Genomic DNA, 24,442 nt, shown 5'->3' on the forward strand with positions numbered 1-24,442 from the left:
CCCCCCCCCCCCCCCCCCCCCCCCCCCCCCCCCCCCCCCCCCCCCCCCCCCCCCCCCCACCCCCCCCCCCCCCCCCCCCACCCCCCCCCCCCCCCCCCCCCCCCCCCCCCCCCCCCCCCCCCCCCCCCCCCCCCCCCCCCCCCCCCCCCCCCCCCCCCCCCCCCCCCCCCCCCCCCCCCCCCCCCCCCCCCCCCCCCCCCCCCCCCCCATTGGAAAATCCTGGATCCGCGCCTGTTATAAGGCCCTATAATCTATACCATTATAACCCGGAACATACTGCCAGGTTTAAATACATAACAGTTTGAAACTAGACAGATAAATCCGTCCGCTAATTGGCATATGGTAGATTAACAGATTTTGAAGGATTAAACCGCCACCGGTTAAAAATATAGCGTCATAATGATATCCCCGAACGAAATAGACTAATTTTCGGTCTAGTTCGAAACTTACGGTACACAGAATTTGCAAGGACGAGTTGACTGAGATTCATTTGATCATCAGCGAAGTAAATGTTTGTGGAAGGAAGCCGTTTCTGTTCATCCCTCAGAAGTTGGAACTATTTAAGAGACAGCTTTGCTAGTTTCTATAATACAATTTATTGTAAGTATATGTTGTGTGAATGTGTGTGATTTCTGTACATAGTGATGTCATTTTATCTTTAATTTGATCCTTAATTTCTTCCTGTTTTCATACTCGATCGCAGCTCCTCTTTCATTTTCAGCCTGCACTGCTACCAGTATACACCTTAGCTTAGCGGTCCTATCGGTAGTGGTAGCGCAGAACTTCCCCACGCCCATTCATGCAATCTTCGGTCGACTGCAGCTGTGTGGTGTAAACACGATTTGCATGTTATGATTTATGAACTGATGATGATACAGAGAGAGTGGAATAGAAAAATAGAAATCCAAATGAAATAGGCCCATGGATCTTTTAATAATTGAACATGTTGGGTTGAATATGCCAGTCTCTAACTAGTTACATCTTCTGTTCTAATCTACATCAGACATGTAGTTCTGGTCATGCAATAGACCGAAAGCTTCAGTCTCTCTAATCGTCGGTTGTTCCACTGAGACTACGTCTGGCTCCACTAGACCTCCGATTACAGAGACTGAAGTCTGGGGACCTCTTTCTGTGAGGCACTGTACGGAACAAATGGTTCGGTTCGACCGGACCGTGATGAATGAGATATGCAACGAGATTTTCACTCTTTACATCCTCATATAGCCTTAAGGGCTCTCTCGAAATGTTTTTTAATGATATTATTCGAGAGAGCCTTAAACGGCTCTCCTGCACGGAGAGGCATGTAAACAAAACTCAAAAGTGGTCCAAAATCACACTTTCGCGCACCCGACCAATATTGGACAGTGGCTTTGATAAATTTTGTCGTAGTTTTGGTCTTAATTAGCGCTTTAATTTCAAAATCGGATCTAAAAATAACAAAATAAGAGCAATTTTCTTACCAGACCGATACAGCTCAGCTCCCTTTTCACGTGTACCGTGTGAATTCACGATGTCTACACAATGGTGATGACCTCTGACTAGCACTTCGTAAATGTGCTGCTTCCGTATAATGCGCTGAATAACACTCATACAGCGCATTATACGGAAGCAGCACAATTTACCCACAATTACGGAAGTGCCAGTCAGAGGTCATCACCATTGTGTAGACATCGTGAATTCACACGGTACACGTGAAAAGGGAGCTGAGCTGTATCGGTCTGGTAAGAAAATTGCTCTTATTTTGTTATTTTTAGATCCGATTTTGAAATTAAAGTGCTAATTAAGACCAAAACTACAACAAAATTTATCAAAGCCACTGTCCAATATTGGTCGGGTGCGCGAAAGTGTGATTTTGGACCACTTTTGAGTTTTGTTTACATGCCTCTCCGTGCAGGGGTATGGGAGCCGTTTAAGGCTCTCTCGAATAATATCATTAAAAAAACATTTCGAGAGAGCCCTTAAGGCTATTCTCATAACTGCTGCAATTATAACACAAATTAAAAATAACATATATATAGCTTATTTGACTTACGATAGCTTGCTCATTTAGATCCTAAATTAATGATTAATCCGAGAAAGTCTCGTCGTCAACATTATCCGTCTTGGTGTTAGTTGATGAATATTCATTTTTTCTTTTCGAACGTCCAATAGCTACCGTAGCTACGTACGAGTAAGCCCAGCTTGACCAACGAACTCCCACGAAACGAGTGCTCTGATTGGCCATTTGGCTATGTTTTGGTAGGTTGACCCGGAAATATTTTGGCCGCCGGGTCGTATAGCCCTATGTTCCGAGTGCATGAACGTTCGGAGATACAAATTGGATAATTCATATAAGTAAGTCCGTAAATTATCAATTTAATATTGAGTTATCAAATTTTGATAACTGTAATTAGAACAAATGACATACCGACCTAATTTACATGTACATCTGATTTAGAAATCAGGAAATTAGATCTAAATAAAGAAAATCGGGGAGAAAATGTCGTGGACGAAAATATGTACATAACATAGCCATCCCCACGGTACGAGATCTCTGGGTTGCCATCTGTATTGGGGAATGACAACAAATGTCAGTTTTATTAAAGAAATGACCCAAATCAGATGGTTATTGCTGTCTAGTCATGCAATTGCATCGTGAAAGAAAAGGTGTGGAATGGATCAGAAAAAAGTTGATCATGCATTAAGTATTGGTGTGTACTGCAAGGTTCTGGATTCATCAAAATCATAATAAATTTGGCCCAGTCTTGGTAAGTAACAAGCACTGTACACAGAAAGACGAACATGGGAATACAGGGCTTAAATTAATCCAAGGGCAAGGCCACCACACATGGCCTTGGAGTGGATGCCCTTTTGATTGGCCATAATGCCCCTCTCATTGGCCTTGGAGATTTTGTGTGCCCTTTCCAATTCTTATTTGTGCTGTAATATAGGAATGTGCCCTACAGAAAAGTGGCCTTGCCCTAAAAATATTGAAATTTAAGGCCTGGGACTACACAAATGGTGTCAGGGCACTTTTATGGGTTGTCTGTCTCCCCAAGGATTTATTGCTCATAATGTGAAGGTCTCTGTACAAAGTAAGTCGATGTAAAATGCATCAAGAAAATCATTGCCGAATCCGTTTTTTTCATCACCAATGCGTTAATCAAAAATATGAAACATCTGCGAAAATGCAGACGGTCCTTATTTTTTAGGACGCATCGTTATACATTTTCTACCAAAATTGTATGACAAATGACATTTATTTGTAATCTTGAACATTCAGCGTAACTTTTGTTTGATTCTGTGAGAATTCATTTTCTTTCTTTTTTACCAGAACTCAAGTTTATCTTTAAATCAAAGTTTAAATTGTAAAGTTAATCATGCAAAGGTGAAAGAGGCCAGGCATAATTGAGTGGGCCTACTGTATATCTGCAAGAATCTTCAGTATTGAAGGCTCAGGCAGATTATCTTGAAGAAGAAGAAGAAGAAGAAAAGATAAAACATTTTTTTTCTTTTTTTCAATGACCTAACAAGCGCAATCTCCTCATCTTCTTTGCTCATTACTCGTACATGTATTTCTATGGAACGCATTTTGCATACAGAAACTGTATGGTCTATATTGGTCCAGCCATTGTCAATTACATTTTGTAAGATCATTTGACGTTTAAAGTTTAAAGTTTAAAAACACAAAAAAAAATCCTTCAGCATGGAATGCAGGCTGATCTGTACATGTTAAATAAACAAAAAATCTAATTTTAAAGGGGAAAAAAATCCTAAGAGAAGAGGCGTAAATATTCACTTCTGAATGACAAACGCCTATAAACCAAAACAACAACAACAACAACAAGTACAGGTACAGTATGTACTGTACAGTATGTACTTTCAACAAGCCATGCTGATAACATACTGCATATGCTCCACATGTATACAATGTACATGCTTTAGCTGCTTATTTGACACAGCCAGAGACCTGAACTACATCTACATATTATGTAGGCTCTTCCCAAGGCTTTCGGATATGCAGTAAAGTGTTGAACTAGAGTCTGCGCATGCAGACTAGATGTACATGTACATGTATGTGTGTACCCTGCCCCCATTGCATACAGAATGTAGCAATGTGGGCTGATGATATATCCATCTAATTTTAAACTGAATTCCCCTTAGAGAGTTAGAATGGGTTTACCAGCCTTTAGTCCAACTTGCTGAAATATGAAGGCCTACTACTGACCAACTGGTATTCCTTTTCACAATTGAAACATGATTGTTAGTATTAGACCCTACAGTACATGTATGTATAACCATTGATTGAAGCAGGGTAAAACAAAGACAAAACAAACTATTCAAGGGTTACTCCTGATCAAAACTAAATTTGACATGTACAGTACATGCAGTTCCAGATTAATCTCATCCTTAAAAACTCATTACATGTAGTTGTTAATTGTTGAATATCTTATGTACTTGTCTTGTACTAGGGTATCTGTGGCTGATTGTTCAATTGATGTATACTAAAAACTAATAGTACTCTCACTACTTTGTTATTGCAATGACGACCTTCGCATTTTACATCACGTGTTTCGATAGGATTATCATAGAAAAAAGAGAGTAGTTTGAAATAACCATGAAATTCTCTTTCTAATGATACCAAATATGGCCCATAAAGAGACGTAAAGAGAGAAAAAACAATTGAACTCCGGTCATAATACAGATCCTATACGTTTTCCGCCCATGCATTACACGCATTGTCTATGGGGCATATCGGGTTCACGCTTTTGGCCCCCAGAACGATGTTGATTGCAATGACGAACATGCACCAAATCCCATTGGTTTTTGCACGCAGTGCTTGCGAGCCCTTTCCAGGTTCTTTTCCCTATCCCAATTTCTTTCAACCTTCGTAGGCATAGTCACTACCATCCCATCAAGGTCACTGTTGAGGCCTTTCTTTCGCCCTACCTATCTCCAATATCACAGAAGCTATAGACTTTGTACAAATTGCTCTGGATAATCCGGGAGAAGCTCTTTCGTTTGACACGTAGAAACATGGCGTCATTGCACGCACATCGTTGTGACACGATTGCATTTCTAGTCAAAGTTTGTTACTGTTTTGCTGGCTGACAGTGGTTGTACATCTTGTTCATAAAACATGGATATTCAATTACTTTTTTATTTTTATGGTGACAATTTTTTTTTTGTAACTGTATTGATAGAGTGTGCATTTATTCAGTTATAAATTATAGCAACTTTCAATTAGTTTTTGTATTTTATTTTGTTTTGTTTCCTTTTGTTTAAGAAAAAAAAAATGCTTTCATTATTCAGTGTCCTATATTTTGCATGTAAAGGTTTCCACTATCCAGTAGTCCTGCGCTAGTACAGTACATGTATTATTTATAGGACTGTTATGAACAGGAGTTACCAAGCATGGGGGTACATATTCATTGTATACGTTCCCCTACATGTGTTTGGAACTACGCCTTTCATCAAATTATGAAGAAAGTACTTCCTTTCACACCCTGACACCACTGATGCTTATTTTCCTTTATTTCTCCACCCCCTCCAGATTTGACCTTTAACCCTTGACTTGACCTGTGGAGTGTCATGGGGTCAAAGTATGACAAGGAGCCCTGTTGTGGGATCTCACTGCTGAAGTATGTTCTCTTCATCTTCAATTTCTTCCTCCTGGTAAGTCTTCCTTTTCATCAACTTGAACATGCCGTCTGTTAGAAGGGCGTTGAAGCTAATCTTTCAGATTATCATTAATTGTTCATCTAGCACTACCTTGACTAAAGCAGCATTTTTTCTCATCTGAACTATGTTATAGAGTCCCTTTAACTTAGCAAGATGTGGTAACAAATATTTCTCAAATTCAGAATTTACATGCAAGGAAAATGTGTCCTTTTACGGTACGTAAATATATTCTCAATTTCCCCCCTTATCACTTATCACTTTTGAGGTAAACTTACCGGTAGTTTTTTTCCTGTAAATTTTATAAGAATATTGATGAATTTGGTATATCAGTTTGTAGAAAAAAATAGTGTTCTTCAAGAAAATTATGATTATTTTGTTTGGTCTGTTTTTTTGTGTGTCTTTTTTTCCCTCTATGAAATGTCAAAGTTGTGGGGGTGCGGCCTACATGTACATGCGGCGCTGCGGCAAATATGGTAATGTACAGAAGGTTGTACATGTACAATATATGTACATGTATATTAGGCCTACATTGTCCAATATGAATCACTGCAAATACCAAGAGGCCCTAATCATATCAATGAAATGAAACCTGAAATCTGAAGCCAAGGTTATTATATTGGCAGAGCATGAGTCATTGTTGTTAATGAGTGGATGACTGGTCCACCGGCCAGGCCAGGGCATGGCAGAGTGGGTCATCTCAGGACAAAGCATTGTAATGCAATGAGTGTGTGAGCCTGTAAATGTCATGGGCTTGTGTTCTGTAATAATGTATTGGAGTCTTCCGTACTGGTAGAGTAGTAGTCTGTATTCACAAACACCTTGTCAGTTCTATAGGGTCTGACTATACTGCAACTCACAGCGCCAGCATTTCAGTGTATCCACAGTTTATAGTCCACTGCCTGGACTGTCTTGTGCTGCGCGCCCAATCAGCTGAGGTTATAATACACCCTCATCGCTGAACCGGAGACAGTCCTTTCTTTCTTTTATTTTTTGATTAGTGGGGACACAGCACTATGGGCCATCTACGACTTCTTTTGGACAACTGCACGTAAACGAATGGACTTGATTATAATGGTCATCAGTGCGGGCTAGCGTTCGCTTAACAGACCAAAGTTCTTCTCATGCTTCGGTTTCCTCGTACACTGTATGTTGCACGCACGAATACTGCGGTTGTGTCGTCCGTAGTCGTATTATAAAGTACAAGTTCGCCGACAATCCACTGAAATGCATTTAGCACGCATTTCAATGGGATGTCGGTGAACTTAAATGAATGTTTCATGAACCAATACCCATATTTTTAAAAATTATTATTATTATTATTATTATTATTTTTTTTTTTTTTGGGGGGGGGGGGGGGAAGGGGGACCGTGTCAAAACTCGAAATGAAAATGTGCATTTTAACTACATTTACCTGTAGACTATATGTACATGTAGTACATGGTAGTGATTGAAAGAGGAGGGGGTCATATGAAGGAAAGCTGGAATGTCAAATATTGCAAGCAAAAATTCATAGAGGTTTTGGCTTGAGGCCACTATTTGTGTTTTAAATACTATGAGCAGACATGCCCAAATCTCTCGTAAAAACGTTACATTCATGGTGATCTTCTAAGTATCTTTTCTTTATAATAGGCCTCTACTTGTAGTTGTACATGTACATGTACATGTACAATGTACCTCATCCAAAAAATTATTAAATTAGTGTAATTATTAGGAGGTTAGCCAGGCTAAATCAAATTTCTTCATTATGTGGCCTTCGCTATAGCTTACACTGCACAGCACATCTCTTTTCCCCTTTGCTCCGTGCATATAATGTGTATGATATGATATCACAACACCAATCATAATGTACATACTGTACGTATGTAGTCTTGCAGCACAGCAGTGTTATGATTAATTATGGGGGGGGGGGGGAGGCGGAGGTTATTGGGAAGTCTTTTCCACTGCCTATAGTGTTATAAATTATAAAAAGCTAAGTTTACATTCACATCCAATCACACGCTTGCTGCAGTTATACACAATTACACATGCAATGAGAAAGTGAATTTGTGAGGAAAGATGGAATACACAGCTGTACAGGTGGGTCAGGGTGCTGGCAAATACTTATAAATAAAGGGTAAAAGATTTAATTTTAAAAACATCCAGAATCTGGTCTCCGGAAATCTTTGGACAAATGCTTTAAAAAGAAAAAAAATCTAGATTTTTTTTTCAGTAAACAAGACATTTGTTTTCTGTAAATGAGATAATTTTTTTCTTCTGAGGCACATTGTCAGGCTATCAAGCAGTTGCAGTACTTCATATAAATTATACATGTACGCTGGATTAGGCCATGAAAAAAATATACATGTTAGTGTCCCCACCTGCTTCCTTTTTGGGGGCCGCCTCCTTTTTTTTCTTTCTTTTTTCTAATATGCTAAAATGGATCTATTTCTGATTTAAAAAAAAAAAAAAATGCTGGCGTCCATCTTGAAAAATAACCCGACTGTCAGGGAAAATGTACCGAGCGGCCATTTTGAGCGGCCATTTTGAGCGGCCATTTTGAAAGAAAAAAAAGGGCCTCCTTCCTATTTTTCAAAAAGGTAGGACGCTCAACTGTTGGCCTAATGTATGGAAAGTGAAATGATGCTCAAGTCCATGTTAATTGGGTCTGTTATTGAAGACTAGTTAGTTGACCAGCCAGCCAGCATACCATGGATAGCTGACTGCCTGCCCAAATCAGGTGTCAACATCAGTCTTGTTATCTCAGCAGGGAAAGAACGGAGGAGAGTCTATTCTTAGGACAGCTGCGTCTGATGCAAGTGCAAGGCAAAATATGAATTATGATAATAATGGGAAATACCTTAATAGGTGTATCAGCTTCAGTACTGAAACAACATGATGTCTTGATGTACTGTATGGTGTAGTTATGTACACCTGTACATGTACAGTTATAAACAACTAAATTATCCATACCCTTACAAAGTTTTGTGATTGTTGAAATATGTGAACAAATGATTTGTCCTGGTTTATGTTTCTTGAGCATGTGACATATTAAAGCTTTCATCTTTCATTCTTGAGGTATGAAAAACACAAAAAACATCTAATTTTCAAGGGGTATGAATAATTTAGTTGTTAACTGTCTGTACAGTGTACATCTACATTAATATTTGCTCTCCTTTCTCTTTTTCCCATTCTCAATCACCTCCTCTATCTCCTTGTCTTCCTTACCTACATTTATTTGAAAATCTCTTCCTTATTTGGGCCATTCCATGAGAAGAAGGACATGACATCAAAAAAAGAAATGTACCTCTTATGTTAATTCTTTGATTTATCACTAACCTTATGCCATGGATGTTCATAAAACATTAGGGCCTTTCAAATTCAATACAATTTTTTTTTCATTTTTGTTGATTTCCTAAGATCTCAAACTATCATCAAAAACGTACATGTGGGACTGTAGCTGGAAAAAAAACCAATTTATTGCAGATTACACAGGATTCTTGTAATATTTTTTCCTGAAAATTTCGCTAAATGGAAAAAGATGAATTTATTTCCATATTCTAAGGGGTCCTGTGGTATTTAATCTATTACATAGGGGTGAAAATGGCCTCCGGACAAAATGTAACGCGAGTTACCGTAACGTGAGTTACCAACATATTTGCTTCCTGCATTTTACTAGTCCATTGTTTCTTATCTTTAATATTGTGATCTTATACTAGTAAGTCACAACCTACTATCAAATTAAAGTAGGAAAGATTTTGTCAAGATTGTCTAGTATGAGGAGAAAAGAGGGTCTCCTGGAATTGACCATGTCCTTTTTTTGTAACGCGAGTTACCGAAATTCAATAATCCAAGAATCTAAAAATGTTTGTTCTTCAATTTTCTTTTTTGTTTCATTCAGTTGTTCTATATCTACCCTGTCCATGTTTGAAAAAAGTATCTTGTAGATCCTAGCAGTTCTAAAGATATAGGCACATTATCGTGTCAATGTACCCATTAAGTGTAACGCGAGTTACAATGGAATGGCCCATTTTCTTTCTTGGAATGGTTTTCTCTCATCACCCTAACAACAATAAAAGTACCAGTAGCTAGCCTCCATATGAATCCCCTCCCATAGCAATAGACCAGGTTACTATTGCATGGATGTTTCTTTCCTTGCATGGGGCCTACAGTACATGCAGTGACAGTTAAAGAGGGAATAACTTGACATTGATGAATGAAGTGCAATGTGGAATCCAGTCTTGCTATGTCGGGCAACCCCCCTCTTGCTGTCGAGAACAACTTCAGTAGGCATGAAATTAAATGTTGATAAACCGGTCAATTGTTACATAGTACATTTGTTGCTCCCTTTCCTCCTCGTTTCCTCCTCTGAATGATTTTTTTTTATCCCCTTCTCTTTTTTTTTGTTCCTTCCTTCCCTCTCTTTTCTTTCTCCTCTTCAAATTTGGCCCTTATTCTAGTGGATAAGTAGTTGAACCAGGGAGGTGAGACTTTAAATGGAGATTCCGTCTCGAAAGAATTTCCCGAGGGAAAGATATTCAAGATTAACTTGGCTTAACAACAAGTAATGTAACCCTCTTCAGCCATCAAATCCATCAACAGCCGCCCTTATCAGACCACAGATGCCCTCTGGCGATCCAAATGTTACGAAGTGTTACGCAACGCGGCCTGCTTCCCTAAGCTCTTCAAACACTTGGTCGTAAAAAAAAGGCTTTGAAGCCATGCGAGTCACCGAGAAAATGACGTCATACTCATTGAAGATGTATATAGCTATAACAGACAAAAATACAAAATCGACAACTTATGGCACAAGGCAACCTGCTATTGGTTATCAAATGCTTTCGCTGTGCTCGGATAACTCTTCTGAAGACGTAGCCATCTGAACCAGCGAAATCGACCAAGGAAATCGTGAGTTAGAGTGAATGCAAGTTTCTCATCATCATCACGTTCTCTTCTAATTATTGACATTTTCCGAAAGTTTCCGAAATTTTTACATAGCTAGGAAGGTAGTCCATAAGTTTATCTCTTAAAATAACTAAATGAAACTGTGTTGTATAATTGCGCATTTGGTTTAATGAGGGTTAGAAGTTGTCAATTCATCACCACTTTTCACCCCGAGTACGGGCCGGCGACGCGAAAGCCGCCGTGCTCGCTGGGCTGTACATGCTGGATGTTGTTGGTGGAAACACACATAGCTGCATTTCTACCCTGGCCGTGTATTGAAAGTTGTGCTATTGATTCTCAACATTTCAAACACCACTGTACAAAACTCAACTGATTTCATTCAAAGGCAGTACTATAGTGACGATTGATGACACCTAAAGAGCATTAAAATACAATTTGTTCAACTTTCTGATGTTAGAAAGAATAATTTAAAAATTAAAATTGTGAGTCTACTGTCAAACTTGCCGATCAACCGCATCGGGATGATTATGTGCATTTGTACTGTATGTTGTGAGTGTATTGACTATTCATGTATTCAAATGCTGCCTATTTACATGGAGCGGCCTACGCATTCACGATGAAACCATTTAACCGTACATTCTGGTTCGCTGCAACGAATAAGATTTTCCGTTGATGGAATTTCACACGTGCATAACTTGTATTGGTCTCCAACTTCCCATACACCAGGCTCAAGAAAATCTTCCTCAAAATCAGTCAGAAAGTCTAAATCGTCGCCTACCAAATACTCTTCCCTACTGTACGCCGCCATTTTTGTCGATAGCAGCCGATGTGTATTTCCAACAATGCATTTCGCGAGCCCTATGTCACTCAGTTTCGGGAGTGAGATTTACGAGCTGTGCGGTCCGGGTGGGGGATTAACGGGATTATGATAGGGGGAAAAAAGACTCTCGGTGCAACGGACTGCTTCAAAGGGCCCTCTTAGATGCGGAATCCATTTATTACAAGCCCTGGTTGAACTGTGGATCACAGTGTCCGTGGTTCGAGTCCCGCCACGGCACTAATGTCCTTTGGCAAGATATTAATCTACATTTGCCACTCTCCACCCAGGTGTTAAATGGGTACCAGTAGGAAGGAATTCTTTGAATGCTGTGAGCGCCGAAATTGGCAGCCTAGCAGACTAGCAGAGCAGGGTAATATTCAGAGTGCCTTGAGCACCTTGCATGGTGGATATGTGCGCTATATGAATATCCGATATTATTATTATTATTATGATACCTCTCAATGCAACCCCATTCCGTCCCCCATCTTATCGTCCATTCTGACTTCCAGTGTTGGACTATACATATGTAGAGCCTCATACTAGGCACTTTTAGATTTGCATGTCGACATAGTGGACTGCTACGTGTGACGTCCTTTTAAGGCACTGTACAGTAGCAGTCCACTATGTCGACGTGCAAATCTAAAAGTGCCTATTACTGAGGTTGTCTTCACTCATACCAAACTTGTTTTTCTTTGCTGGTGCCTGGAATCATCTTAATAATAACCATGGACCTATTAGATGGAGGATAACCCCTGAGATTGGAATATGATATAAGCTCCCTGCTGTCAATCAGCTGGGTCTAAACCCCCACGAGCGATCTTCTTCCATACCCTTCAATACAGGCACAGTAGCCTGCATGTACGAGTACAATATGAAGAGGATACTTGGAAGCTAGAGTATACATGTAGTACCAGTAGGAATATTGGAAGTGATCAGTCTTCTTGGGATGTGTTGTTTGTCCTACAGTCTACATACAGTACATGTACTTTGTACACTGTACAGTATCAAGAAAGGTCCTAGCTCTTACAATTATGATGCAGCTTGATTTTCAGTAAAAAAGAAAATGTGCACGATGATTTTTCTTCATGACGCAATGCCTCTCTATTCTCTATGTTAATTATAGGTGTAGCCTGTGATTTGGTATTTTTTCAAGCTTTAATCACAGAGAATATAATAAAAGTGGTACATGTATTTTACAGGTGAAGACGAATACTAGTAGTTGGTAAACAGTTCCATTTAAAATTATTTTTTTCAAATGTGATCTGGGGTGATATTTTGGGGGTCTGTTTGTATTTTACAACCTCCGATTAGATTTTGAAATGTTAGGGTCAAGACACCTAAGGTTTCCTGTTATTATTGAACCCTTCACTCCAGTCTTCAATCTTGAATATTTTTATGGCTAACATGTACATGTATGTACATGTAGGGGACAATATACATGTACATGTACCTGTATATTCTGTATATATTTCATTGCATTTTGATCAAATTATTTGATTTCTCCTCTACAGCTTGGTGGAGCTGGTGTATTAGGAGTTGGAATCTGGACGGTCATCTCAAAGTTTGACTACACAGAGGTTCTCTGCTCACACGCTTACATCATCGCTACGTATGTCCTCATCATCTCAGGGGGTGTGGTCATCATCGTTGTCATCACTGGTTGCTATGGTGCTGTGCAAGAGGTCAAAGGTTGCCTGTTGGTGGTAAGGATATGTCTGTTTGCTTACAAAAGTTCGCACATGTATGTATAATAAGTGCATGTACATGTATACAAGTCATGTCTTTAATAGTGGAAGTGAAAATGGCATTAAAGTCATCAGTCAAGTGTTTAGACCACTCGACTATGACACAGTCTTAGATTGTGAACAAATTGTCTTTGATTAATTAGGAAAAGTAGCAGTAAATAAAAAAAAAAACACTAATATGAAAGAAGGAGTATAAAACAATCAGATCTTCACTTCACACACCATACAGTGTACATGTATGTACATATTATGTATACTATTAAGTGCATGTACATGTACATGTACATGTATGTACTGTACATGTCTATATCGGAAGTGAAACTGGCAATAAAGTCATCATTTATTTTGATGGGTGGCTGAAACGATTGTTTCACTTTTCTATCTCATAGTTTATAATTTGCACTGCAGGCAAGGCACAGTATATCAGAGGCTAGGACATGTACATGTACATGTACAGTACATGACTTTTAGCCTTAGTACACTTTGCATCCACAAAATGAAATGAGTGGGGAAAAAAAGGAATTTGGTTTTGATTTAAGTTTTGTATACTGTAATTAGGATGGGCCCAATCAGTAAACAAAATACTGTTCTCCCCAGGGACCCTATATTCAAATCAACAACTTTCAAAATCCACAAATAAGGCCATGTAAAATTGATTACATGTTGATCGTCCGGATTTTTTGAAAAAGAGGAGGAGGGTGTACCATGTTATTTGATATTTGATATTTTTCAAAATGGCCGCTCAAAATGGCCGCTCGGTACATTTTCCCTGACAGTCGAGGCTATTTTTTTTCAAGATGGCCGCCGACAATTTTTTTTTTTTTAAAACCAGAAATAGAGCCATTTTAGCAGTGTTTTTCATGTTTTTTTTCTTTCAAAAAAAAAAAAAAAAAAAAACAATTCAAAAAAATAAATAAATAAATAAATAACAAATAACAAAAAATAGGAGGCGGCCCCCAAAAAGGAAGCGGGCGGGGACGATCAACATGAAATCAATTTTACATGGCCTAAGGTGGCATACATACATGTATATTAAAAGGGAAGGTGCAAAATGAAAAATGAGCAAAAATATATAACATTTGCTCCAATGAATGCAAAGCTTTAATATATCGGTTTTTGTTTATTAAAGTATTCTTCAATTTCTTAGTACCAAGTACATATTTCTTATGATTGTTGGTTCTGTCATTCTATTCATTATGTTTAAATTATATTTTGATTTTTTTTTCTTACTCCAGTACTTCACTTTGCTCCTTCTTCTGTGCCTGGTAGAGCTAGCTGTCGGTGTCTTTGTGTATTATTACAGAGGAGAGGTATGTCATATCAAAAATGATATTTTATATTATTTTATTTATTCTGTACTTCATTACAATATCAGCTTAAAATCAGCAAGCAAAGCTCTTTAATAAATTGGAAATCAAAGTTAAATGATAGCCCTGAAAAATTGAAATGAGTCAGGATTTACTATTTCATGGGATATTGAAATTCCAGAACTTAGGCATCCAAGATGGGTTTGTGAATGGTCCAGAATCACGAAGTTTTCCCACATCAAATCGCTTGAGTTTCACCATTAGCTTTAGGCATCTTGTGAAAGCTTTTTGCTATAATTTCCATCATTATCAATAAATGGAATTTGTTATTTGTGAAAGTTTCTAGCTTTACCGTATTCTGTGCAGTATGCAAGTGATGAGTATTGAAATTTTGCTTTTCTGTAAATGTCTCAAAATTTGAAAGATGAATTCAAATATTTAAGATTCACTTCTGGTCATCTGATATTTTCATTGAATTCTTAGATAAAGAGAAAATTACTTTGATTAAAAGTGATAGCAAACAGCTTACTTGTTGATTGTGAAAAATAAAGATTTGGTGGTTCCATGAATAGAAAGTAGTTGGAAAATACAGGATTACTGCTGTGGTATTTGTCCAAAATTATGATGAGATTTTTCCTTCTTATTTGTTTTTCCTTCATTTTTTTTCTTTCTTCAATCCATGTAGCTTCAAGATGAGCTTGTAAAGTGCATGAACAGTTCAATGACGAAGAACTACGGAGTGACTGGTAATGAAGCCTACACTGTTACGGTAGATGAATTACAGACGAGTGTGAGTATATTTTTTGACAGGTTTTCCACTGTACATTCAATGTTATAGGTTTTCAGTGTAAATATATGCAATGCTTGCGTTCACCCTATACCGGTCTGGGGGCAGAACCCAAGCCCCCTCGCAGCGTGCCGCAATATGTTTGAAGATATTGTTTGTCATCATCGTGAGCTTTCATGACTCGCCTGGAGGCTTATGCATCTTTTGATATCAAATTGATAAGATTTAAACTAAAGATTACTTCACAGAATCAAATTCACCTTGTGTATTTTCCACAATGCAGAAACGTCACTTTGCAGATATGTGAATACTGAATTAGCAATAATTCAGAATCTTTCTTTCTCCTCAGTCTCTTTGTCGCATCTTAAGATTTTTTTTCTTTTTCAATTGTTCAGTTCAACTGCTGTGGTGCAGCTAGCTTTGAGGACTGGGAGAAGAGTGAATGGAAGCAGAACGGTAACGCTGGTAATCGCAGCGTCCCGGCTAGCTGCTGTAAGACCTACAGCCCATACTGCTCAGTCAGAACACATCCATCAAATATTTACCACCAGGTAAGTCTATAGGTGGGACTACAGAATAGAAAATTGTTTTAATAAGATGACACAAATGTCTATGATTGGGACTACAGAATATAAAACTGTATACAAAAATGGCACATGTCTATAGGTAGGACTATAGAATATAAAACTGTATAAAAAATGACACACATGTCTATGATCGGGACTGTTCTAAAGCAGGAAGATGTTAGTGCATGTAACTCGGTATATTGCAAAACGGGTTAAACTGCTTTAAGACATACAGCTCTTTACTATTGAATATGACCATCAACTAAGTCAAGAGATGGGTCTGATGAAACTGATTTGACCCGTTTCGGAGGAGTTATTGTATTGACCTTTGTCTTACAGGGTTGTGGATTCGGCCTGTCACTCGTAATGAAAATAATAATAACTGATTTGACCAGTATAAGCTAGTTCACAGTTGCAGTCTGAGCATGAGCAGATAAAGGTCATTGCAGAACAAATTGTAAAATACACAGAGACAAATTAAAGTTATGTAATCGTTATTCATTTATGCACAAGCAGTGCACTCCATGATGCACAGGTGATAGTGTTCTTTTTAAAAGCGGAAACAAAGGCTACTTTAGCACCTCCATCGCTGTAATAATAATAATAATAATTAAGTTAAACCGAAAATGGAAATTCATTTTGCCCAATTGATTGCGAGCCCAGCAGCCACTGAGCAGCGCCAGATCGACGTTGCTCTATCCCTTATTGTTGAACGCCAAACAAGGTAGCAACAACTCCCGTCTTTTAACGTCTTTTGGTATGATGTGGCCGGGGTTCGAACCCACGACCTCCTGGTTGTGAGGCGGATGCTCTACTGACTGAGCTAACACACCGGTACACTGTAGGAGTGATTATTTCAAAATGTATAAAGTGGGACCTCTTCACGTTTTGAAGATCTGTGGATATTTGGGGTCATTTAACCATGAACTGGTCTTTTGGAGGAGTGGTTATATATTGTAAGCACTAATCTGACCTTTGACCTTTGTCTTACAGGGTTGTGTAGTTGGCCTGTCGCTGATAGTAGAAGATCATCTCATCATCATAGGTGCTGTGAGCTTGGCTATAGCTGGGGCAGAGGTAAGATTTCAACAACAACAACAAATGTTTAAAGCTGAACAAAGTTTTTTATGCCTCCGTTACGAAGTAGCCGGAGGCATTATGTTTTCGGGTTGTCCGTCCGTCCGTACGTCCCGTTCTCGTGATCGCGTTATCTGAAGAACCGATTGATGGATTCCTGCCAAACTTTGGTCATGTATGTATCTTGCAGAGCCGATGAACTGATTAGATTTTGGGGTCACGAGGTTAAAGGTCAAAGGTCACAGGGCTCATTATGTATGCAAAAACAGCTCGTGATCGCGTTATCTGAAGAACCGATTGATGGATTCCTGCCAAACTTTGGTCATGTATGTATCTTGCAGAGCCGATGAACTGATTAGATTTTGGGGTCACGAGGTTAAAGGTCAAAGGTCACAGGGCTCATTATGTATGCAAAAACAGCTCGTGATCGCGTTATCTGAAGAACCGATTGATGGATTCCTGCCAAACTTAGGTCATGTATGTATCTTGCAGAGACGATGAACTGAGTAGATTTTGGGGTCACGAGGTCAAAGGTCAAAGGTCACAGGGCTCATTATGTATGCTGAAACAGCTCGTGATCGCGTTATCTCAAGAACCGATTGATGGATTCCTGCCAAACTTAGGTCATGTATGTTATTTGCAGAGCCGATGAACTGATTAAATTTTGGGGTCATGAGGTCTAGGTCAAAGGTCATGCGGCTCATTATGCATGCAAAAATAGCTTGTGATCGCATTATCATTAGAACAGATTGTTGGATTCCTCCCAAACTTAGATCATGTATGTATCTTGCAGAGCCAATGAACTGAGTAGATTCTTGGGTCATGAGGTCAAAGGTCAAAGGTCATGGGCTCATTATGTATGCAAAAATAGCTTGTGAACGCATTCTCATTAGAACTGACAGATGGATTACTATTTAACTCGGAACATCTTGCAGAGCCAATGAACTGAGTAGATGTTAGGGTCATGTGGTCAAAGATCAAAGGGTCATATATGTATATGAGAAATTGCTTGTAATCACGATATTCTGAGAACCTGTTAATGGATTACAATTGAACTTGAATTTGAACAATTTCTTCTGTTTTGGTTTGTAAAATTGCTCTATGACGGAGGCATCATTTCGACTGCGCGCAGTCGAAGTTCCATCTAGTTTGGTATAATTGTTAAGTATTGGCGTCACCAGGGCAGGTATTCAATTCAATACTTAAAATGAGTAAGAAATTTAATAAGTAAATTGCCAAGCTAAGAACTTTACTTATCTCGAATTCAAATCGGCTTTTGACCTTAAAAAAAATCTAATACTTACTGATTGTGACATCACACGGTCAATCAAAAGTAATGCATAATGAACGTGTCGCAATAAATGCGTGTTAATATAATTGTGCGCAGGTTATTGATACTGCGTTAGAAGACCATATGCCTGCCAATCAAGGCCTCCAAATAATTGGCTCAAGTCTGGTTGGGAGCTGTCTTAAATTTAGGGTAAAATGCTTAGCCCAAAGTTTGAACTGAATTCCAAAATTGGCTAGTATTTTATCTAACCCGAAAACAAAGTAAAATACTGGTACTCATATTTCAAACTTAAGTATTGAATTGAATACGGGCCCTGTGCTTAGGAGGCGAAAAGCAAACTGAACCATTGTGACCCTCGGTTCTCTCCTCCCGACATATAGCTGATTTACGATGTGTAGGTGGACCACTACATCAGGGTTCCCCCCTGCTCTTATTCAAATATTGCAGTAGGTTTTAAACTTGCAAAATTGGTTAATCTCCTTTACACAGGACCTACATTTACCATTCCATCTGGGGGACTGAGTGTTTTGTAACGTAAATATGGGAGGGGCACATGCACACTCAATGCAGGCTTCAGTTATCCGCCTTTGTTGTATTCAACCCACGCTCTTTTGTTCTACATTCAGACGCTTAACCTCTGGTTTGGTTTAGGGGTAATCTTGTTCCAGGATTTAAATTGAGAATTCAGTCATTAGTAAAGATATAACGACTGCTATGAGAGGCCTGGCTGTATTATAAGCTCAAGGGATGTGCGCACATTCCCGAGAGCCTATAAATTAAAACAACCAGGCCTTGAATATGAAAGCAGTCAATATGTCTTTTATATGCCCAATTGAAACAAGAAGTGTCAAGTTTGACAGATTTGAGTGATGTACAAGAACTCAGTATTATTATTTTTATAATTTTCGTTGCAATAATTATATGACTTACGTCCTTGTTTCAGATCATGGGTCTCATCTTCTCCATGTGTCTCTACTGCCATCTACGCTATGAAGAACAGGAACCCTACTGATCAGTATGAAACAACTCATTACAATATATGCATACATTTGCATATATTATGCTAATTATGCTAATCATCAAGGGATCCCACATGTTTGTGCATGCTTTCTGATGTACTCATCAAAAATGAAAATGGGAAGAGAAATTGTGAACTAAATTTAAGAATATGAGGGGCACAGCCGTTTGTCCTCTTCAATATCTATTTGCAACTCACTTTTTTAAAATGATATTAGTTTATTCAATGTATTTATTTGTCCAATGTCATTCAACATGGATATTTGGTTTGCTCACATGTAAAATATAGGCTCAGACAAGGATTGCTATCTTTCAAGAATATTTGTGCGACCAATTTAACATTTTTTCAACAATTTCAACAATGTTTGTGTGACCAATTACTTGGTTATAAGTGCTTGGGCGGGGTTTGAACCCAGGACCCATTGAATCAAACTAAGAATCACAACCTCTAAACCACAGTGCCCCAAGAAGGATTTGTTTGTGTTTTTTGTCCAGTATGATGCATTTGATATGAGTCTCTCTGGTCATGGCTAGATTTTTAGGCTCTATTGTGAATGGTGCTATATTTTTTTCCTCCACTCTTTTAATGCATGGTTTTTATTCTAATGTAAACCTATCACATACTGAGCTTGAAATATATACCGTATAAGCTTAGAAAACTTAACAGTCTCCTTACAAAATGATATTTGGAGCATGTATCTAAATAAAATTGGATAGTAGCATGGAACCCCCCCCCCCCCCAAAAAAAAAACAAGAGCAAAAGGGGGATGAAAGATGTTGATTGATCCTGGTCTGTATTTGAAGACTACTGATCAATATCTTTATAACATTCTGTATCAATATTTGTAATTTTTATTAATAATAACCAATCTTTTACATGTATGTTCAAATTGAAATTTTGCAAAGAATCATCAGCATTAATAATTTTCAACACTGAGAGAAATGCTATTAGAGTGTTAAACAAATACAGGGTGTATTAGGCCATAAATATGTTTAAATAACATTCAGTAGTTGTTAATCAATGCCTGAGATTTTGTGCAAGACAAAAATAAAGTTGATAAGCAGCATTACAATGGAGGAATTAATGCATGAATAATATTGATTTTGTTAAAATCAAATATGATGATGTTAACTTTTAGGAATATGAAATTACCAATAAAGAAAGTACTAAATTTGGTACATTTAGGTAAGGTACCTAGCAATAGGGTTTGCTACGAGCTACAGTTTAATATCATAGTAAACAACCATTTTGTAGGTGCTGTAAACAGCCTACATTACGTGGATAATTTGACCTAATTTGTTCCTACATGCATGGTTTTATCTACATAGTTTGTACTAATTTTGCGGTGATTTTTCTTTAAATCTATATTTCTAGAGTTTACAAAGCTTTGCCTTTTCATTGCGCAGGTATAGATCTCTTGGTGTTTATATTCTCTCATTTTATTTATGCCTTAGTAGCCCCATTGCAATGGGGAATCTTGGATCTGTTCAGAAAGACATATATGTACAGTAAGAAGGGGTACCTTTTTTAGAGCATTATCTTTTAATCATTGTTCATCGAGCTTTTAGTACCTACAGTTAGTATTGGAGGAAAGAAATTTATTTAAATGCGTTTTCAACGTGAAAATCTGAAATTTGAGGTTGGAAAGGGTTCTGATTTTGAAAATTCAATTTTGAATAATGTCATGAATTATATACATACAGGAAATGATTTGACTGTTAAGAGCATTAAGATTAGTGTATATATTTGTACTGGGTTTGTTTTTTCTAAGAGGTTTTGCAAACTAGATTGTGATATTTTGATGTAAAAAGGAGCCTGAATTCAAATTCTATGAATAGTGAGCATGAGTACTAGCTATACAGCTTTTATTTGTCGCTTTGAGTTTAAACCGAAAGAAATATTCCTATTATAACAATTATTACTAGTTTGGTATATTCATGTACATGTACATGTATTTTCAAATGGCCAATTAGAATGCAGAAAAACACTTCTAATGTATTATACATTTACATGTACTCAATTTGGAAACCAGGACTGAAGGTGTCTAGTTCCATTGCTCAGATTCTAAGAAAGAAACTCATTTAAGTAGATTCAATATAAATCTGTGAAATTTCTCCTGACTTTTGTAATTGCTATTCACAGTAAAAGCAACATTGTCATCAGGTCAGTTCAAACTCAATTGTGTAGGAATAGCATTTTAAATGGAACATTTTCATAGTTCTTTAAAGGGATCCGGTAACTTTGTCTCAGATTCTGAAACAAAATCCTGGATTTAGCTCATGCTGCAATGATAATTATAAACCTTTAGGTCAGTCAAGAACCCCATGACTTTTACAAGCCGATCGTCTGTCTGATTATCAAGATATTTATGATTGGAAAGCAAAACCAAATTTTGCGTTTTCCTAACAGTTTTCATAACACTACAGTCGATTGGGGAAAACGAGTATGGTAAAACCGCTCACTCAAAGATTTATACTTTTTTGAGGCACTTCTTGATCATTTTGAAGCGCAATTATTTTAGGGCTTCAATATTAAATCATATCACAGACATTGATAACACGTAGGGCTATGCATCTCAGATTTAACATTGTTAAATGATGCTTTTAAAGGATGAATTGAGCAAAATGAAAGTTGTATAGCTAGAACTTTTTATCAAACAGCATTCATGAAATTTGATATCAGGCATCCTATTATGGCATGTGCATGCATGTTTTGTAAATACAAATTGAGCTTCTATTATATAATCTACTGGAAAAATATTATTATGTATGCCTATTTGATTTCTGTCTGGTATTTTATGTCTTATGTTTAATGTTTTGTACATGTATTCTTTTTTAAAGATATCACCGAATCTCTGCCTGCATTTTGTTTTCAGATTGTTTTCAAACTGTCTTCAGCCTTGATCTCATGACAAAATTGCCAAAGTTTGTATGGCTTTTATAATTATTTAATATTTAATAATTGATATCCTTAATTTGCAAAAAGTGTTTGTCATTAATAAAGTACTGTAGAAGTCTGAAATGTTGGTTTCTTCTGCTGAGAGCCAGGAGGATGTTAATACATGCATTGTTAGCTCCCTTCTGGTTGTAATGAATTAATTTCTAATTGATGATCTCTTACCAATAAACAGTGACACTTGTAAAGACAAAACAGTGAGATAAACTATCACATCGTTTGAGGTTGATGAAGCATGATTTGTATTTGGTTTTATACTAGAGATTGTGAAAATGATTGTAATTAATTTATTTTCTAATTGATGATCTCTTATCAATAAATAGTAAAACCTGTCGATAGTGACCACCCAAGGGAGATGAGAAAAGTGGTCTTTGAAGGCAGGTGGTCTTTGTAGACAGGTTCCTTTAGTGCATGTTTCAATGAGAAAACATTTTAAAGGGGAACAAAAAAGTGGTCTTTGTAGACAGGTGGTCACTAAAGCAGGTTTGATTGTAAAAGATATTAAGTATTATGATTCATGGAAGAATTCTAATGATACATGAAAATCCAATCCAATATACATCTATGTCATTAGAAAATTGATATATGTGTATTCTAGTACTGTTTTGATACTTTGTAATTTAACTATATTTAAAGGATGTACTTGTAAATGTATTGGTTGTGGGTTGAGAGCGTTTGTACAATGAGTTATGATGTTTTTATTGTATTCATAAAGGTTTATGTTTATCAATGCCTATGAAATAGATATCAATGATGTAGAAGGAGTAAGTGGTTATTTTCCAACACATTTTCAGATTAATGGGACTAGGGTAGGAGGCTGTGTCTGAGTCATAACCTTTTGTAAAGCACTTTATTCAATTTATCTAATGAACCCCTTTGTTCAGCCAGACTCATCCTCAGCCTGCAAATACAACAACAAAGATAAGATAGTGGATGAATTAATACACATTTCTTTCAGAATAGTTGTAACAATTAAGCAACATTTCATTTTTATACTGGTAAAAAATATTCAGAATACTCTTCCAAAAATGACTTCTTTACGACTTCCTTTACATGTTTCTCAACGTTTAATTGTAAAACTATATATTAATCTCCATTTTACATTCAACTTATTTAATGTAGTAGTTAGCTTGAAGAGTAGATCTAGTGAGGTGAAAGTTTAACGTTTCATTTTTCTCCTGTCTATTTGTCAATAGCACTATAATTGATATTTAATTCTGTGTAATTTTAACATGCCTTAATAATGAAAATCGCAAGCAATCAGTAAATATAAAGTGCAAGTGGTGAATGGTCAGTATTGGATGATACCATGTGGGTTTAGAAAAGGTGTAGACATTTTAATAGTTGTAGTGTTTGAATGTTAACATGTAGTTTTTAAACTTCTACCAACCTTAAGTTTGTTATGCAAGCTTTCATCCAATCCTGTGGACTTTCTGAAGCTAAGTGATCAGTCTGAGTCACACTGCCTGGTGTCCTACGATCACTGGACCAAAATGTTGTTAGGAGGGAAAAGCTTAGGTTTTTATCATGGTCCAAGTCACCAATGGCCTATGAGGGCGACAGCTCACAAAGACCGACAGCCCACAAGTCTGGTAACCCATGAGAATAGACCCATGATAGAGAATCCTAAAATTAGCAGTCTAAAAAAGTTTTGACTAGATTATTTTCAGCCCAGGAAAAAAGACCACAGATTCTACTTGTATACTTGTACCACTGGTTAGATTGTGTGGTGACAGTTGAAAACGAAATGTTTTATATGCAGTCTAGAACAGTAACCATTTCTTTACAAATGTTAGAAAGTATTTGCGCTGGAGGCTGAAACATATCTAGCTGTAGTGTGATGGTCTCACTTAAGAGAACACTTGAAGTGACGTCTGAAAAATATGCATTGAATACTGACCTGGTATCAATTTAAAGCTATGTTAATTGGGCGTTGTGGCGTGCGCCTGAAATCTAGCTAACAATGGAAGTTACAAACTGATTCAGCCGAGGATGCAGGTTTGAAACTGAGTCGCATCTTTCGGATGGTGACGTTTAGAGGTCATTCCCCAGACTGTAATAATCATATCTAATATATGCACATCTGTACAAACCCAATACACACACACAATATTACATTAAATAGCGAAATTAATGAGACTTACAAGATATCCATTTAGAAAAGAAAAAAAGAGACCATTCACCAAGTCTGAAAGTTAAAATTGACATACCGTATTCTTTTTTGCAGTACAAAGAGAAGCATTTCTTCATGCTTTGTTTCAATGCAGAAGCATTTCAAGGGTTTTTTAATAAGAAATATTATTACAATTGTGTATGAAAAGGAACAAAATGATA

At 37.5% G+C, this 24,442-nt stretch overlaps 1 protein-coding gene across 1 annotated transcript; it reads left to right on the top strand.

The window, feature by feature from the left end:
• Positions 1-528: 528 nt before the first annotated feature.
• LOC589286 (CD151 antigen) lies at positions 529-19,887 on the top strand. Its single transcript, XM_030989711.1, has 8 exons — positions 529-600; positions 5,534-5,655; positions 12,874-13,065; positions 14,343-14,417; positions 15,100-15,204; positions 15,597-15,752; positions 16,761-16,844; positions 19,079-19,887. Exons 2-8 carry the CDS (start codon positions 5,572-5,574, stop codon positions 19,145-19,147), a joined length of 765 nt encoding a protein of 254 aa, XP_030845571.1. The 5' UTR covers positions 529-600; positions 5,534-5,571; the 3' UTR covers positions 19,148-19,887.
• Positions 19,888-24,442: the final 4,555 nt, after the last annotated feature.

Source organism: Strongylocentrotus purpuratus, unplaced genomic scaffold (assembly GCF_000002235.5).
Source record: "Strongylocentrotus purpuratus isolate Spur 01 unplaced genomic scaffold, Spur_5.0 spur5_scaffold_18, whole genome shotgun sequence".
NCBI lineage: Eukaryota > Metazoa > Echinodermata > Echinoidea > Camarodonta > Strongylocentrotidae > Strongylocentrotus > Strongylocentrotus purpuratus.